This window comes from Euleptes europaea, chromosome 10 (genome assembly GCF_029931775.1).
Source record: "Euleptes europaea isolate rEulEur1 chromosome 10, rEulEur1.hap1, whole genome shotgun sequence".
Lineage (NCBI taxonomy): Eukaryota > Metazoa > Chordata > Lepidosauria > Squamata > Sphaerodactylidae > Euleptes > Euleptes europaea.
This window is the reverse complement of record NC_079321.1, coordinates 52,166,222-52,185,537: the sequence shown is the minus strand read 5'-3', so window position 1 is coordinate 52,185,537 and position 19,316 is coordinate 52,166,222. Positions and strand designations below refer to the sequence as shown.

Here is a 19,316-nt window from a genome sequence, read left to right as displayed (position 1 = left end):
AAACATCCCTTTACTGGTATGGATATTCAGTTTATTCCAGGTTTACTGAAAAATTGGGCCCAACAAACCTGAAATTTACCCCTTTATTTATTTATTTATTTATTTTGCACAACCCTACCCAGAAATAAAGCTGAAATACCCCTTTACAGGTATCAGTATTCGGCTTATTCCGGGTTTACCAAAAAAAGCAGGCCTAATAAACCTGAACCCAATATTTATCAATTTGTTTTTGCACGACCCTAGAGGCTGTGGCTCAGTGGTAGAGCATCTGCTTGGCATGCAGAAGGTCCTTGGTTCAATCCCTGGCATCTCCAGCTAAAAGGACCAGGCAGTAGGTGATGTGAAAGACCTCTGCCTGAGACCCCAGAGAGCCACTGCCAGTCTGAGTAGACAATACTGACCTTGATGGATTAATGGTCTGTTTCAGTATAAGGCAGCTTCATGTACTTCTACTCATATAAGAGGGAGGGCTTCCATCGTTTCTGCAGATTTCTCACTTGTGCTGCTGTCCTTGCACTTTCCACCATGCTATTCTACATGATTCCTCTGCTAATAATTCCTAGCATGTATGTGTTATGTGCTGTTAAGCAGCTTCTGACCTATGGTGACCCTATGAATTAATGACCTCCAAATCACCCTATCATTAACAGCCTTGCTCATGTCTTGGGAACTGAAGGCTGTGGCCTCCTTTATTGAGATAGCCCATCTCATGTTGGGTATTTCTCTTTTTCTACTGCTTTCAACTTTTCCTAGGATTATGGTATTTTCCAATAAGTCTTGTCTTCTCATGATGTGACCAAAGTACAATGGCCTCAGTTTAGTAATTTTAGCTTCTAGGGTTTGATTTGATATAGAACACACGTCTAAAGAGAGAAGCAGCAAAAATGTCTTCAGATCTTGCATTCATTGAGTAGTGAAATTGTGTGTGCTTGCTCTCATTATCAGAAGTTGTTATAAGAGTAGGCTGTATATATAACTCAGATAAACAAAAGACCAGGGGAAAAATAAATTTGCCTGTCTTGATTCTAAAAGCCAAAATTATGAAGTATCGATGACAATATAAAGAAGTTAACCTTGGATTGATGGAAGAAAATTCCTAAGGGAATTTTTAAGAGTTAATATCAAAAGAATCTACAGAGGAGAGAACTTTTGGCTTTTTATGCACAAATGGAATTTTAAACAGTCATGATTTTAAAACGTTTTAGTCTTCACTAAGCACTTGTTAGGGGACCACAGAGAATAAATCAGCAGTACCCACAATATGGACAAGATGAGGATAATATATTTCAGTCTTAAACTTCTAAAATTCTGTTTTATATATCTGATACAAATGCAAGTCAATGGATACCTACGTTGTTCTGTATTGTTCCCACTGGAGTTTTAAGATGTGCCTTGTTTAAATTCATATTGCATTTTATTTTACAACCCAGAGAGGGACCCAATGAAAGTATATGGGTTTCTCTTTTCCAGATAAGAAAATAAATCACCAAGGATGTTTTTAAACATTTGATTTATTTTTAGAAGGACATATAATTTCTAGCCAAGAATGGATGAAATCCAATCTAGAAGAAAATGTATGACTTTGGTAGGAGAATTTTCTAAAAAGGCTTCTTAGCTTATTTAACACTTTCAGTTATTCATTCAATAGCACTTTACTGAAAAATCACATATTTATTTGGGCATCTCTAAAATATCAAGGGGTTGATGGTACCTCAGACCACAAAATATACAGAGTATGAAACAGAGCTCAAATGAACTCTAACCCTAACGCTATTGCCAAAATTCAAAGAAAATATAATGCCTGATCTTCTAAAATCTATTCCAAAAAGTATTGTGGGAGCAATACTGATCTCTACTAGGGGCGCTGATAAAATTGTTGTAATTTCAGATTCAGGTTGTGTGTGTGTATGGTTTTTTTTTTTTTTTTTTTTTTACTGTGATTGGTTTTTTTCAGGTATACCTGTTTGGGATTCAAATCTGTTTGTGGTTCTGGAGCCTGGGATCATTATTTTCCATGGGAATGTATATGAGGGTCAGAAGCAGCTGTTTTATAAAGATATTGGCACTTTGGTTCTTGTAGGTTATCCGGGCTGTGTAACCGTGGTCTTGGAATTTTCTTTCCTGATGTTTTGCCAGCAGCTGTGGCAGGCATCTTCAGAGTAGTAACACTGAAGGACAGTGTCTCTCAGTGTCAAGTGTGTAGGAAGAGTCAGAGAGGGGTTGGACTCTTCCTACACACTTGACACTGAGAGACACTGTCCTTCAGTGTTACTACTCTGAGGATGCCTGCCACAGCTGCTGGTGAAACGTCAGGAAAGAAAATTCCAAGACCACGGTTACACAGCCCGGATAACCTACAAGAACCAATGAACTCTGACCGTGAAAGCCTTCGACAATATATTGGCACTTATTTGCACAGATCACAGCCCTCCCTCTAATCTAAAGACCTCCTAATTTTCAAGCAGATTGACCAAAATGATTCAGTTTTACAGACCCCCAAAGTAAGGGATTCTCTGCACAGCTACTCTTCTGTCTACCGATTTCTAAAATAGTGGTCAAGGAGCAGCCTAGCCCGTGAGCTCTGGCTGACCATGGCATTAAAAAAAACACTGTCTGCATTTTCCTACTCTTACAGTGACTGATTGACTAAACCTAACATCAAATATCTCTATCAGCGCCCCCCCCCCACTAAATTTAACAACCCAAAAGATAATCCCATATATAAGAAAAGTTGGTTTTGGTCAAGTATTTCCAGCCCTATTTACATTTTAAAGGTTAGATTTTCAATTCCTATCTGCTTAACTGAAATCATTTATGACTAAGTTGTCAGCCCATTAAGTAGTACTGGTTACATTAGATAGATAGATAGATAGATAGATAGATAGATAGATAGATAGATAGACAGACAGACAGACAGACAGACAGACAGACAGACAGACAGACAGACAGACAGACAGACAGACAGACGTGATTTGGCTTTAAGAACGTTCTGCTATAATCCAATCGTCCATGTTAAAAAATAAGGTGTACAAATATTTTTAACTAAAATGACTAAACTGAGGCTGTTTTACTTTGGTCACTTCGTGAGAAGACAAAAGTCACTGAAAAAGACAATAATGCTAGGAAAAGCTGAAGGCATAGGAAAAGAGGAAGACCCAACATGAGGTGCATGGACTCAGTAAAGGAAGCCATGGCCAAGTTCAGGTTGCAAGACCTGAGCAAGGTTCAGGCTGTTACTGATATGATGATTTGGAGGTCATGAATTCCTAGGATCGCCATAAATCAGAAGCAACTTAACAGCATATAACACACATAAATAATATGAAGTACACATCTTGAACTTCCATGTAGAAGACAAGAAGGACAATATTTTATAACATTTCATTTCCTATTGTAAGATTCCCCCCCCCCAATATATTTTTTTTCCCTACATTGAGAAAATCTTTGTGGTGTAGCATGGGGGAGTCCATTTAGTGACTGGCAAACACAGTCTAGATAATCTGAAGCAAAGTTTTATTTACCGAGCAGAATACCTCGTTTGGCAACCATCGCAATTTATACTTACACTACAGTTTCCTTTTAAATTTGAATTTATGTGAAAACATGTTCAAATCTCACTTGGGAAAGAGCTGAAGTCAATTGCTTACTATAATACCTCTTAACTACAGGTATTATTGTGTTTCCTGAGAATGCTCATGCATGTTACTTATGTGACACGGCTTTTCAGTACTGGCATAATTACTGTTATATATTATACACAGTATAATGTCTAAATCTACTCATGCAACTTCAGAGAACATATGCACCCAAGCCATGTGGAAACCAATGAAGAGAACCCTAGAAAGCCAGGAGTTTCCTCCAGTCCCTGGAATAAAGACTCAAGACACAATAAATGGTTTGAACTATGGACCACAACTCTATTAATTCATGTCTCACCTTCATTGTCCTGTGTTCCTTTTGATATGTAATAAATTTCTTCAGCAGTAAGTAATACACAGCCATTACAGAAGAGGGCTTGTTATTTATCAACACATTTACAACATCTGAATGGCTGAACTCCATTGTTTCTGTCATGTAACTCAAAACAACAGGATTCAGGTCAGCAGGGCAAAGTCTGAAAAAAGACAATGTGTTTATACTAATGCTATTACTATATGTAGCTTGTCACCACTTTACTCCTTATGCACATTTGGAAGATCAAGTCTGGTGGTTGTATATGAAGTGATTTCCTCTCTCTTTTGAGTGGTGGAATCTTCTATGCAATCAGTGGGGGTTCCACCAGAAGAAGAGAGTCTCCACCCTAAGGAGTCTCAGAGTGACTTACAATCACATTCCCTTCCCCTTCCCACAACAGGCACCTTGTGAGGTAGATGGGACTGAGAGAGCTCTGAGTTCTTTTAACCTTTTCAGTATTAAAAGGTTTTTGGTCAGGAACTGTCTAATTTTTGTATCACACTAGAGAATATGTAAGGTATCTCTATAACATACTCAATGTATGTCTTAAATCATTTTTAAATCAATTTAAAAGAAATATTTTGCAATTATTATCCTTCATGTAAATTTATTTGAATTTATATTATTGTGGTTTTTAATTTTTATTAGATCTCCTGACAAAACATGTAGCCAGATTTTTTAAAATGTAAGTACTATAATTAACTATAACAATATAGGTACATATTTTCATATGTGGTGAAACTGCAAAACACACACTTGCCCTTTTTTTGGAAGTTGATATATAATCAAATTAACAACATTCTGAAATCAGATCAAACATGTGACCCAAAGGTGGCTTTGTTAAATTTATTTACCAAGGCGAGTAAGAAATTGGGAAATAAATCTCAAATAAAATTATTCTTATTAGCAGTAAGATCTTTCATATCTTAACACAGATAATCTACAACAAGAATGGCAACTGATATATGGTGTGAGTGTTTGTGGAATATAGCTTTGCTGGAAAAACTAACTCATGAATTTGATTTAGGAAAAAATTAAGTGAGTGTGGATGTCTTTTATGGTCTTTAGAATCTATTTATATCCTTTGCAATCTACATTTGACAAACCTTTAACACTAGGAACTTATAGAAAAAATGTGATTTAATAAGTAATGCAAATATAGTTGACAAAGCTGCAAAAATATCTTGATAAAACTGTAAGTCAATGGGTTGGATCCAGTTCAGATTTTCCATTTGTGCTAGACTACTTGAGCAATTGGAAATGCAAGGGGGAAAAGTTGTAGAAACCTCTTGTACTAAGTTATTGTATCCCCTCTTCTGTTTATACTTGCATAAGATCTGTGCACTATTATACATAGGAAAAGAATTGCTAGTTGTTGCACAAGATTTTGTACAAGCAGAGCTGCACTATGTTTCTCCTTGCCATTTGAGGGATCCAAGCCAAATTGTCTAATAATAATTGAAAGCATTTAATTTTGTTATTTTCTTCTTTTTTATTATTTTATTTGCATTTTTTGTTTTTCTCTGTTTGTTACTGTGTTGATTAATAATAAAAATAGAAGTAATTAAATTGACTTGAAACTTAGGAACCATTATTCTCAAGATGAAAAACAGTGGAGATAAAGTTTGAAACAGATTACCTGTTTTTATATGTCAGTGAATTCAGTGGTTTCCTGATATTACCATCATTCAGCCACTTGTCCTTCATTGCCTCTTTAACTGCAGGTCTTTTAGCTGGATCAGGTTCAAGGAAGGAGTATATGAAATGAACAGCTTCTGTGCACAAATGCCAACAAAATGTTGTTAGCAAATGTAATTAATTAAATTCCCGTTCTTGACAGTCAGGGTACATTCCTCTAGAATACTTACATAATATCCATTAGCTCACTTAATATTATTTCAAGGATGTAATAAACTGAAACCATACCAAATGAGTGGGCTACACCCAGGGATGCTATAGCAGGAGATCTCTGCTGGCAACTCCCACTTTATGCTGTCACTCTGTTGGCCCGCAGGAGAAAAATTAATGAAAAAAAATCATTTAGTGCGATGGCATGATGCCACTTCTGGGGGAAAAACCAGAACTGGTGTCATGTTGTTCTAGGGATAGCCAGAGACTCTATGATTTTACCATGGAGTGTCTGGTGATTCCTTGAGAAGCATGACATAACTTCCAGGTTCCCCCCTCCCCCAGAAATGACATAACTCTCTCATGGTGATGGCATCCCGCCCCATGTCCCTGCCCCCTGACTCTCACCAGGTGTCGACCATCAGCTGGCAACCGTATCACACATCCATGTTTAGCCAGGAAGACGCTAAACTGTTTTTACTGTTTTTACTCCACAATATCACCAGGATCAAAGTATTTGTAGATCAGGATAAGAATGTCTGAAGAATGTTTTAGTATACTTTTACTTGGCCTGGCCTTATTTATATCTTTTAGGTTTTTGAGTCTTAAGCCTTTTTTGGTATATGGATCTTTATTCTTGGGGAAAAAACCACACATGTTCAAAACTGACACTGGTATAAGTATAATCATGAATCATGGGGAGATTTTGTAGCCCATCCAACTGGCCTAAGTTCCTCCAGAGCTTAACCCAAGAGCCCTGTGAACTGGTTTTGAAATCTAGCCAAGTGAGTGTTGGAAGTGAAGGACTTTGCTCTGTCTCTTAACCTCAGACTCCAGAGGGGGACAAGACTACTGAGTCAGAGAGATAGAGGGGACAAGACACTGGGTCATCCTTTCTCTACTGCTCTGAACTATCCCTTTGATATGTAGATTGCTACTCTTAGGGAAACTTCCTTCCTTCCTGCTTCTTCCTCACCTCCGCACACACACTGGCACTTTTGTCCATCTTGCCACCATGAGGGAAGGATGCATGTCCTGGATCTCCCTCCATCCTAGTTAGTTAGAATAGATAGGCAACTATACTTTATCCTATCCAGGAATGTATTTCCTACAATAAATGCAGTATATTAGTTAAATAGACAAAAGGCTCCTAGCAATTTGGTTCCTGGCACACACAGAGGTTTGGATGAGCTTCTCTGCGCACAATAGCCTTTGTGCACTCTGCTAACTTAACAAGGATTTGGGCATAATGAAGCCCTCATAATCCACCAGTGAGATACTTAGGACAGCCAGTGCTCAGGCCCCTAAGTGTCCTTTGAAGACAGAAGAAAATAGGGGTGCAAAGCATCAGCCCCTGCGACTGGCAGGCAGTATAACATTTCTAGGCTAGCCAAGCCTGGAACACATCTGAGTGAGTCTGGCCTTTTGCCCTGACCCGGTCAACAGAGCATCACCTCCTGCCTGCTGCACTTCAGGCTCCTGCTCGAGTCCCCAGCTCTAGTTCTAGTTCCAGAAACTGACCTCAATGGCTCTGTGCTGGGAAAGTGCCCCCCCCCGGTCTGTCTTTGAATACATCCCCTCATGGCCCTTGCCCAGCACTGGCAGCTGTAGAGTTGCTGGGTGACAGCACTCACCATCTCTGTGTTACTCAGTTTGACCTGGGCTGTAAGGGAATACGATAGGTATAGGAGAGCAGTGACGCAGAGCTACCTTGGCACATCAGTGCACTGCTTTTGCTAGAAATGGGTGACCTAACGGTATGTTTAGCTAGGCAGTCTGAGTTTTCTGTGAATTTAAGCCAACCCAGAACAACTATGCCAGCAGTTTCCAGTAAAAACTGAGCTGAGGGGAGGCTTTGCATAAACGGCGCCCAGTTCTCTTGCCACGTCACGGAGCAACTGCCTCACATTTCCGAAGGTGTATCTGAAAAATCCCAGCAGTATGCTCACAATAATGATGTGATGATTTTTTAAAAAAAAATAAAACTAGCTTAATGGGTTCATCCAACTGAACTTCCAAATGGACTCAGAAAAGCACATGATAGCTTTCTCACTATATAATGGCTACGCTTCTCTGCTTGATGCTGTGCTTGTGTATCCAGTCTGTGACTCAGCTTTATGCTGTGACCAGATTGAACCAATGTCTAAAGACAAAGCACAGTTTCATAATGTGGCTGGTACATAAATTATTCTTTGGGCCTGCAAAAAAGGCTCCAAATCATTCACAATCCAATTCCTTCAAAGGGCATGACTGGGTAAAGGTCAGGCCTCACATTTTCTTGCTGAGAGCCACTATTTATAATTAAGGGAAGAACTACCAATAACTAGGGTTGCCAGGTCCCTCTTTGTGACCGGTGGGAGGTTTGGGGGGCAGAGCCTGAGGAGAGCGGGGTTTGGGGGAGGGGAGGGACTTCGATGCCATAGAGTCCAATTGCCAAAGCAGCCATTTTCTTCAGGTGGACTAATCTCTATCGACTGGAACTGATCTCTGTTGGCAACCCTACCAACAACTGATGCTGTGTATAGTTTGAGAACTGGTTCTGGGACACAAAATTGAGCATACAAAGCATCTCTTGCTATTTACCCAGAACTGTCTGCAGCAGAGAATGCCTGTGGTGTAAACAACTGTTAACAGACATCTAATTTAAAGTCCCTGTACAATGGCAAACACAATAGTTATAAAATCATCCAGTTTTTTAAAGTGTAGCAACAAGAGTTTTTCTCTATATATATTTAATTGTAAGATCAAACTGAGTGTGATTTTATACTCTGTCTGTTTAACAGCCCATTCCTGAAAATTGGGCCGAAACTTCTTAAGAGGCGGCGTGACCTCACCACCAGCGTAAGTGCATGTAATCACGTGTTTAAATGCAGTTACGCTGGCGTTGAGGCCAGTCCCGCCGGCAGTAGAACGCCGCGGGCCCGCACCTCCCCCCTCCGCCTGCCCAGCTCCTCTGTGGCGCAGGCTATGGTTTAGAGAGGCTGGTTTAGCGCAGGGGGGCATTCCGGGGGAGGAGCCGCCAGGTCGGTGGCTTCCTATCCTGTTTCGGCCCTTGCCGCTGTTCCCTATGGAGCGAAAGGCCCCGGTAAAACAAAAAAAAGCCACGAAGCGGCTTTTGTTTTGTTTTGTTTTGCGGCATGCGCAATTTGGCTTAGGAAGAGGCGCCACTGCACCTCTTCCCTGCCGACTCTGCATGCCGCATTTTCAGGAATGGGCTGAAACAGTCTTTCCAGGCAGACTCTAGCTTTTTCCAAGTGCAGATTTCTTTGCTTTGCAGTGGGAGTCTGTGAAAGAGCATCTGCTTTGCATGCAGAAAGTCCCAGCCACAGATCCTACCACCTCCAGTTAAAAGGATCAGGTGGCAGGTGATATGAAAGATCTCTACCTGATTCCCCGGAGAGCCACTACCAATCCGAGTAGACAAGATGGACTATCTGCAGTGTTCCCAATATGCATGGTTGCCATGTTGTATGAACCTGGGTGGCATGTATGTTTTGTATGCACATAACAATTTGCTATGTGAGAACCGAACCCTGTGAAATGTAGTGGTCAATTTGAACGTAGTCAAGCTACATGCATATGCAAAACAAACATGTCACTTTAAAGACTATGTGGTGACTACACATATCTGGACATAACATCTGAAAAGGGCTTGTTTCATGTGTCATGGGGATTATACAAAGCTACTGAAGCAATAAACAACCAAACCGTGGCAATATTAACTAGCAGGGGCATAAAAAGAGTCAATTCATCAGTTTCAAACAATTAAAAAGATACACTGGCAATTACAATTTCAGAAAAATTTAAAAACAATTGTGGTAGGCATGTGCTTGAGCACTGGCAGGGATGTGCATGCAGCTCTTCACGGGGAGGAAACAAAAAGGATAGTGGAAAAGAAATTCAACACTGGCAGGTGATTAAAAACGGAGGGGCAAGGGATCATTTTGCAGTGACGTTATGGGCAGTATCCAAATAAATGTGCATGTCACTACCATCATTTCTATCCACTGTAAAGCATAAAGTAATAGTTCTACTTGTTGAACGAAATACTGCCATTTTCCAGCAGCCGCCAACGGTCATCTGAATGCTTGGAAACTCTGATTCCATTTGCCATGGGAGTGTTTGCAGCGGCAGGGTCATCCAGTAGCATTGGTGATGACACCCAGGGGTTTCTTGCAGCAAACAGAAGTCATTATTTAAAAAAAAAAAAAAAAAGTCTGAAAGCATGGACAATTGGTTTCTGTTGTGAAAAGACACCGCTACTATCCCATGATAATGGTTATCAGAAAAAGTGAGAAAGTTATAGTGCTGAATTTTCTATGGACATGAAACTTCATTGGTACAATCCAGCCAACATTCAGCACATTTAAGTCCTGTTGATTTCTGTGAAAGAGGTACCTAATCTTTCCCAATGAAATGTTTATTATTAGGGGTTATCCCACTCTTCTCCTAATGAGCTCAAGGAGGGGGGGAATATATCATTCTCCAGTTCTCCATGTTAGAACAACCCTGTGAGGTAGGTTAAACTAATGGAGAATGATTGGTCTAGAATCACACAGCGAGCTCCATAGCACAGTAGATATATGAACCTGGGTGTCTCTGATCTCAGATTAGCAGCCAACTACTACACCACATCGGCTCTCAAGAGGGCTTTAAAGCGCTGAACTTTGGCTGGATTATACACCATGGATACAATGTAACACCTGGAATAGGTTACCTGCGGAAATATCAGGTGGCATGGGATTAATTTCACCATTAACCATCTTCAGATGAAGTTGTTTGATGTTGAATGGTTCCACAGTGAAGGGCAGCGTGCCAGTTAACATGGCAAACATGCTAACTCCTCTGTCAGGAAAAACAGATGATATGTTATGGCTCTGAATACAGTACAGTACAGTGGTCTCATACCATGATCATGATGAAAATCACAAACATCCATCAAACTGATAGCTATTTCCTACAGCGGGCAATCATTAATACTATGTATAAGCTATAATATCCACCCTTTAGAGACAAAATGGGTTTGCTCCTCATTCACCATAAAAGGAGAGAAATATGCTAAGTCAAAAACACAATAATGAATTCACACAATCGTAGATGGGTGTGGATGTTACCCACTGTGAGTGGATTGGTAATTATACCCAACTAGATATTATACCTAGGGGACTGGAAGTGATGGTCCCACAGCAGTTTTAAACTGGCCTCTCTTTGTAACAACTCCCTCATCGCCACCTTTCTGTTATCTGCAGTGTGGAGGATAAATACAGCTATCTAATGGATATTATACTTAAGGGAATGAGATTGAAGAATCAGCTACAGTACAGTTATGATTGATGTTGAGAGATTATGCCACCCACTCTTCAGAAAACCGCTGAATTCTCTGGTCAGCGTCTTGTAATATGAAAAGAAGATCAAGGAAAACTCTCTGAACTGCACTTTTCTATAAAGTAGCAAGCCTGCACACAATTTTACAAATGGCAAGATTTTTATTAAAAGGCAAGCCATCTACACCGTATTATTTACCTCTCTATAGAAGACTACAAAAATAACCTTTCTAACTTCCCGCATGCTGCAGTGGGCCCCAACAACAACACTCTGAACTCGGTCAGCCATATTGTCAGTCTCTCATATCACATAGTCCGCATGGCAGAACTTGTTCTTTCATGAACTTCTGCCCTATCAAATCTGTACAGAATATAGTTCTGTGGTGATCTGGAGGCCTATTTCAACTGTATGCATCTGCAGGAGTTCTTCCACTTCACTACTGGACAGTGTACAGATGGACAGACATCATTTTCTCAACGTACCAGTCAACAAACCACTGTCCAACAGCCATCATCATTTCCTCATGTCACCAATGAATAGTGCATGAACCATCAATTTCAAGCCACCCAATTATACAGAAATAAGGACTCTACATGGATCCCCCTCTACATGCTCCACTCCCATTGATCACAATGCTCCCCCTAAATAATCCTGACATCTTTATCAAGGAAGGTGACAAAGGAGGAGGAGTCATCATGGAGAAGTTGGACTGTATACAGGAGGTTTAGAGACAACTCTCCAATACCACATTTTACACAAAAAAACCTATCCTCAGACCCCACAAATGAATGCCTGAAACAGCTAAACAGGATTATGATTGGTTCTTGTAGGTTATCCGGGCTGTGTAACCGTGGTCTTGGAATTTTCTTTCCTGACGTTTCGCCAGCAACTGTGGCAGGCATCTTCAGAGTAGTAACACTGAAGGACAGTGTTACTACTCTGAAGATGCCTGCCACAGTTGCTGGCGAAACGTCAGGAAAGAAAATTCCAAGACCACGGTTACACAGCCCGGATAACCTACAAGAACCAATGAACTCTGACCGTGAAAGCCTTCGACAGGATTATGATTACCCATACATCTACAGGAACAGATATCTATGGACACATCCCAGGAACCTTGTGTAGACTAGACAGTTTCTATCTGCTCCCCAAAATACACAAGCCTGGCAACCTGTGTGTGTTAAGTGCCATCAAGTCGCTTTCGACTCATGGCGACCCTATGAATCAAAGTCCTCCAAATTGTCCTATCTTTGACAGCCTTTCTCAGATCTTGCAAATTGATGGCTGTGGCTTCCTTTATTGAGTCAACCCATCTCTTGTTGGGTCTTCCTCTTTTCCTGCTGCCCTCAACTTTTCCTAGCACGACTGTCTGTTTCAGTCTTGCCTTCTCATAATGTGACTAAAATACGATAGCCTCAGTTTAGTCATTTTAGCTTCTAGGGTCAGTTCAGGCTTGATTTGATCTATAACCCCCTGATTTTTTTTTGGCAGTCCATGGTGTCCATAACACTCTCCTCCAACACCTGGCAACCTAGGATATCCCATTTCAGTGGGCACTGGCACTATCACTATAGGGATGTCAACAGCACCCCCCAGTTATTTATGTGACACCACTGACTTCCTGAGGAAAGTACAATCCATTGAAAGTCTCCCAAGAAATATAATTTTGGCTACTATAGATACTAAATCTCTATATACATCAAAAATTCCCCAGAAAGATGGACCAGAAACATTCATTAAAGACATTTCTTCACTGGACAAATGGGAAGCACCCTTGTTTCGAAGTTATAATATATTGTGACATAGTCTTTGGTGGCACATATCCCTGACTCATGTCTCCCCAACCTTTTGAGCATTTAGATTTACTTTTCAAGTTGTTGGGTTTGTTTGTTTTCAGCTATGGAGGCTCTATGTTTTTCTACTCTAGAAATCCTACAGTACACATCTAGACATGTTGTTCTTCAAAAGGATAGTATTTTTTTATAGCAGTGCCCATGTTATCTCTGGGACCTTTTATTTCCTTAATTCCCCTCCCCTCACACACAATTTTAAACACTTTTGCTTCATTTACATGGCTCCTTGCTGTTCTACGGCTGTGTGGGAATACACATCAGAATAGACTTATTTGTAAATGGTGAATACCGCACAGCTGTTAGATATGCTCAAACACCTGCTGGTTCAGTCCATTTGCCAGTTGTGAACCAGGAGCCAATTTTTCATTGAATAGTTTGGCTGTGCATGAACAGTTTAGACCTTTTTGTTTGGTTACTTTTCCTGTATTCAACAGTACAGTATATTTGGCAGTGTTCCACACATACACATTCTCAGCCCAATGGGTATCCTACTTTCCCCCTTTCCCACAGACCTGTTGTCATTGCATGCCACTTGGCCAGCCAGCCATAGAAATAAACAGTGAGCAAACCAATTTGTCAGCCTGCAAACCAAATAAGCACTATATATAAAAAGTCTTACTGTTTGGTATTAGTTTAAATCTGAATTACTGATTTTATTTCATGCATGTGCAATTTTGTATAACCTTGTGGGAGGCATAGTTCCCCTATATACATGAACACATGATGCTGCCTTACATTGAATCAGACCTGTGGTTTATCAGGTCAGTACTGTCTACTTAGACTGGCAGTGGCTCTCCAGAGTACTATTGCACTATTACTATTGTATTACTGACATTGAAAATGACCATTGTGGGAATGTTATGTTCTTAGAGATGCTTTTGTGGCATATTCAAGGATGGTGCATAAAATCCTAAAAGTACTGCCCTAGGGTAACAGGCTTGCATTTTCATTAAAGTACAAAAAGCCTCAGTTCAGTGAGTATAAGCTATGTGAAGATTCAATCTTCCATACATGGAGCGAATGTGGACATAGATCCAGAGACACATTCACATTGTAGTACTTATACGGTCTTATTGAACTGTATGGGTTTGCAGATAGAGTTGTGCATCCCTTTCCAGCAATGCTAATTATATGCGATGTTAATTGCATGCTGAGAGACAGAGTGGTGTAGTGGGTGCTGGGTGACCTTGGGCCAGTCACACTCTCTCAGCCTTGACTCTGGCAAGTATTTGGATGGGAGACCTCCAAGGAATACCAGGGGCATGATGAGGAGGCAGGCAATGGCAAGCCACCTCTGAACATCTCTTGCCTTGAAAACCCAATTATGTTGCCATAAGTCAGCTGTGACTTGACAGCAAAAAAAAAAAAAAAAAAAAAATGCTACTGGAACTGAATGTGGCCAAGAGTTTTCCTACCCTAATATCATATTTTGTTAGCAAATTAATCAGGATAAAAGATAATGTTGTTGTGATTTTCATAGGGAATCTGAAGCATAATTTTTGCTCTTTAGATCTTAAGATGCTGTGGAAACATGTAATGTGGTTAGCTTTCATCCACCAGCCAAAATACCCATTTTATTCCAAGAATGCCACCAGTTTTAGAGGGATGGAAGAACTGTTGCAGGTTACAGCCAATACATTTTTAAGCTTGGCATTTCATCAGTTCCCAGCCACAATTAAATGTTAAACATATCTGTCATTCATTATTATGGCTTGTATGTTATTTTTCATACACATTCTAAGGTTAGAGTTCTCTCCTGCCCCAGAATTTCCATGCTTTGAGAATTCCACATACCATGAAGGTGATGAAAAGATCTATTGATTGTCATAAAGCCACCACTCCCACAGATCACCAGCAGCAAATGATTTAATGTATATGGTTAAAATTTATTTGATGCTATGTTGATGCTAGAAAGCTGTTATTTTTATGCTCAGTGAAGAATTCAAGAAACCTGCTTGTTCAGCTCTGAGGTACTCTAATTTTTGTACAGTATATCTTCTTGCAAAACATTATACTTCTTTCTGAGAGCTTGTGGGAAAATATAATATTTAAGGACAGAAAAGGCTGGCTGCAGAAGAAGTTGAGGAGAGCCTACTAGCTTGATTGCAGCGAATGACTGTCATATGGGGTGACTTTGTTTTCTCTTCCTTATCACAAATCTTTAAGCCTGGGTATGGTCAGAGGTGTGAGTCATTGGTGTGAACTGAAGGCCAAGAGCCACATAACTCTTTGCCCTTGACCCTTAGCATAGGGTTGCCAGGTCCCTCTTCGCCACCAGAAGGAGGTATTTGGGGCGGAGCCTGAGGAGGGCAGGGTTTGGGGAGGGGAGGGAATTCAATGCCATAGAGTCCAATTGCCAAAGCGGCCATTTCCTCCAGGGGAACTGATCTCTATTGGCTGGAGATCAGTTGTAATAGTGGGAGATCTCCAGCTAGTACCTGGAGGTTATGGCAAATAAGTAATCAGCCTGCTGTAATGTTAGTTACAAACTTAAAAACACAGCAGGATAAGACAACAAAACACATAAATCATACATGCAAAGAGTGCTATATTCTATGTGCAGTAGTCAAATACAGTGAATAAATATATACATTGATGTTAGCTGAACAAATAGAACTATATACAAAAGTTAAACGTTCTTTTTTAGAACCAGTGTCTTTGGAGTCATTGTCCATAAGTAATCCTTTCGAGGTTGCCACATTTGGCTGCCTTGTTGTTGAAGTGCATCACGGAATTGTATCCTGTTGATTGCACTGACAATATGAAGTTGGGGTCATACAAATTTCACAGTCCAAGGTATATAACAGGGGTCCGGATTAACGCCTAGTTTTGACCCGAGGTCTTCATCAGAATATGTTCAAGGCAGTTAATATGTCTGCTCTTGTGGTAGAGGGAACTCAAAGTTCATCTCTTTTGTCTTGCTATTATCTCTGATCAAATTAGTTCTGGCCCAATATATTTTGAAGACAGCATGAAAGAAGCAAGTGTGGACATCCCATCGTTGGACAAGTAGTGTTTCAATAACCTGGAAAATCTTTTTGACCAGGGGCAAAAGCAGAAAAAAAATGTGTATTCAAACTCTTTCACATTTTCAGCTCTTTGGAAAAAAACTGAGGTGTTTCTAGCCTTTCTGTCCCTGGTTCTTAAATACAGGAATTCTTTAATCAAAGATTTTATGTTGAAATTGTTGTTCCTCTTGTTTCATTTTCAGTCCCTCTGATGCATTGGCAAAGAAAGACTCTGTATTGTACAGTACTGTGGCAGTGGTCCATGGATCAGGATACTCAAGTGGGAATGCTCTACAATCTCCTGGGTTGTAAACAGCTATAGAGATGCCACTTCTGTTGTTTTTTAAAAGGACCTGCTGCTGGGATCCAGAGAACCTTGTATCCATGCTGAAACGATTTCGCATTTCTCTTCTAACAGTTTCTCTTTGCATTGTATTCAAGGTCACTCTGGAAGGTCCTCAGGTTTTCAGGAGCACCTTTCAGATGGTGGAGCTACAAGAAGAGGGGCAAGCTGAGAAGCGGAGAAAGCTTCCTATATGGTTCCTTAGGTCTGAGTCACATCATCAAATCTCTCTTCAGACATGGACGTGCAAGGTGGCTTTCAGCAGTTTCCAAATGTTAAATGAGAATGAAAGTAATTTATCTCAAAGGTTTATTGAACGGAGGAACAGTATAAATATAAGAAAGAATAATGCACCTTAATGCTGTAGGAGCTATTTATTGTCTACTTACATAGACCAGACATCCACCTTTGGTCCATATTTTTTATGAGCCAGGAGTTCTGGGGCTGCATAGGCTGGACTACCACATTGTGTGTTTAACAGTTCTTGAGAAAGGCCGTCAAATTTCATTATGTTGCTTAGTCCAAAATCTGGGGTGGGGGGGAGAGAATAAAAATCAAGCATTTGCATTTCTATGTAGGACTTCCTTATTTGTACAATTTGGATAAAGGGGACTAGAAGCATACCACTACTATACAGTTAGCTGCAGAAAACAACTTTCTAAACAGAACTGTTGTCAAGAATATATGCACACGGGGGTATAATTTTGAACGTGCTGTGTATCTGGTTCACATATAAGGTTGCCAGGTCTCAGGTTTTGGGGCTCATTCTCAGGGCCTCATGGTCATTTTTAATAGGGTTGCCAACTCTAGGTTGGGAAAGTACTTGAAATCTGGGGGGTGGAGCCTGGGGAGAGGAGGGACCTCAGTGGGGTATAATGCTGTAGAGTCCACCCTCCAAAGCAGCCATTTTTTCCCCGGGAACTGATCTTTGTAGACTGGAGATCAGTTGTAATTCTGGGAGATCTCCAGGTCCCACCTATCAATAATCTATGAATTGTTCTCTGCTCTCAAAAAGCTTTGGGGTTTTACCCATCAGGTAAACTTTCCCGTGATCACTTAATAACAGCTTTTATTGAAACACAGTTAAAAAGCCACTCCGAAATTCTAACTTAACAGCACCCCCCCCCCCCCGCCGCCCATCTTCAGGGAAGTCATCATTTTACTTGGGGCCACTAGGATTCAGGAGAAGGCTTTGAAAACATGACACCAGAGTAACTGCCACTTTAATGCCTGCCCAAATTTTGGAGGCCAGAACAATAGCTTGGAGGTGCTAACCATCTAGCTCCTTTTGCAAAGGGCCTTCTCAGATCATAACAGTGACGGCACTTGAAAAATGAGCCTATGTCAGCATTTCACTGTTCGAAGGATATTGGGGGTGGGGAAGAGGGGCAGTAATGTGTTATAAAAATCAGTCTTTTTTGTAAAGTGTACACATGAAAAAGAGGAGAAGGAAGCAAAGAATAAGCAGAATGGGATTTTAAAAAAAGGAAATTAAGCGGTTGGTTTCATTTTCCCAGCATGTCCAACATTTGTGAAACATAAAGGCTAACATAACACATATGGAGTTTCTATAAATGTACACAGGGTTTGTCTGAAAAGTTTTTATTAATAAAAACATATTTTCTTGGCTTTGAGCCTAGTCCCCGCAATTAAATCAAACATGTAGAAAAGTGAATGGTAGAAAATCATCCTGGGAATAAGAGGAGATGAGTAACAAAAGTCAGGAAGTGTTGAAAGGGTGTCATTCATGGTGTGAAAGCCATAGCGGGGTCTTTGGCTGCCCCTTTATGGCGCACAGCAATGATGTCATTACTTGATATACTCTCAAACTGGAATTAGGATTAATATTTCAATTTCCAAGAGGAAATCCATGAAATTAATCGGTTTACCTGGGATCGTTTCTAGAGTATATTGGGGGGGGGGGAGTTCTCCTTCCTTTATTTTGATTTTCCCCATGTAAAACAAAACACACATTTATCACATGCTTCATGAAAACAGCAAAATAATGCATGGGCATAATAACTGAAGATTGAACCCATGACACACAGTGTTGTGTAGTGGTTAAGAGTGTGGGACTAGTATCTGGAAAGCCCCGTTTCGAATCCCCACTTGTGCCATGGAAGCTGACTGGGTGAACTTGGGCCTGCCATACTCTCTCAGCCTAACGTACCTCACAAAGTTGTTGTTTGGATAAAATGTAGATGAGGAGAATGATGTAAGCCACTTTGGGTCCCCATTGGGGAGAAAGGCAGGGTATACATGAAATAAATAAATACATATATAAATACATCCCAGCTACTTACACTATAGCTATTTATTTGGCCATTGGTTACCATATGCAGTTATCGTCAAACAATAAACTATAGGCTGACCAATTCCCCCACCCCAATTTTATAGCAGTTTACATATGGCATACACCTACCAACAATTTTGATGTTATTGTTTTCATCTAGAAGAAAATTTTCAATCTTCAGATCTCTAAACAAACCAAGACAGAAAGTCACCATAAAGATAGATTTGTCTTGAAAACCAAAGGTTTGCACTGCAGTTCTTAGTTACAGCTTTTTGGAATCTGTCATAATGAGCATTATTAGAAGCAAATAAATAAGAAAATAAATTAGTTTTGAAATAATAAAATATGACAGATGTTGACAAGTTGTGATGTGCCATAGTCTATCTTCCTTGTATGGTGGCCCAAAGGGTCACATTCAGCTTCCCGATTTACTGCTCACGCAAAGGTGGACTACATAAAACCAGGAGAAAAAAACACAGGCAAATGGTACTGTGGGTAAGGGAGACATTTTACAGCTTGAAACAGAAAGTCCAAATGGACCTCCTCCCCAGCAGTAAAGATATTGTCATAAACTAAACCACTGACAATGTGCCAGGCTTTAATGGAACTAGGGTTTCCAGCTCCGGGTTGGGAAATACTTGGAGATTTTTGGGGTGGAGCCTGAGGAGGATGGGGTTTCTCCAGGTGAACTG

General features: G+C 40.4%; 1 protein-coding gene across 1 annotated transcript in view; it reads right to left on the bottom strand.

Annotated features, from left to right (window-relative positions):
- The window catches only part of LOC130483428 (hormonally up-regulated neu tumor-associated kinase homolog A-like), a 104,655-nt gene that overhangs the window by 77,623 nt on the left and 7,716 nt on the right, over positions 1-19,316 (bottom strand). The window contains exons 3-7 of the mRNA XM_056856187.1: positions 18,754-18,809; positions 16,721-16,859; positions 10,520-10,647; positions 5,594-5,729; positions 3,937-4,114 (exon numbers count right to left, since the gene is read on the bottom strand). Coding sequence (XP_056712165.1) covers positions 3,937-4,114; positions 5,594-5,729; positions 10,520-10,647; positions 16,721-16,859; positions 18,754-18,809 — 637 coding nt within the window. The remainder of the gene's footprint in view (positions 1-3,936; positions 4,115-5,593; positions 5,730-10,519; positions 10,648-16,720; positions 16,860-18,753; positions 18,810-19,316) is intronic.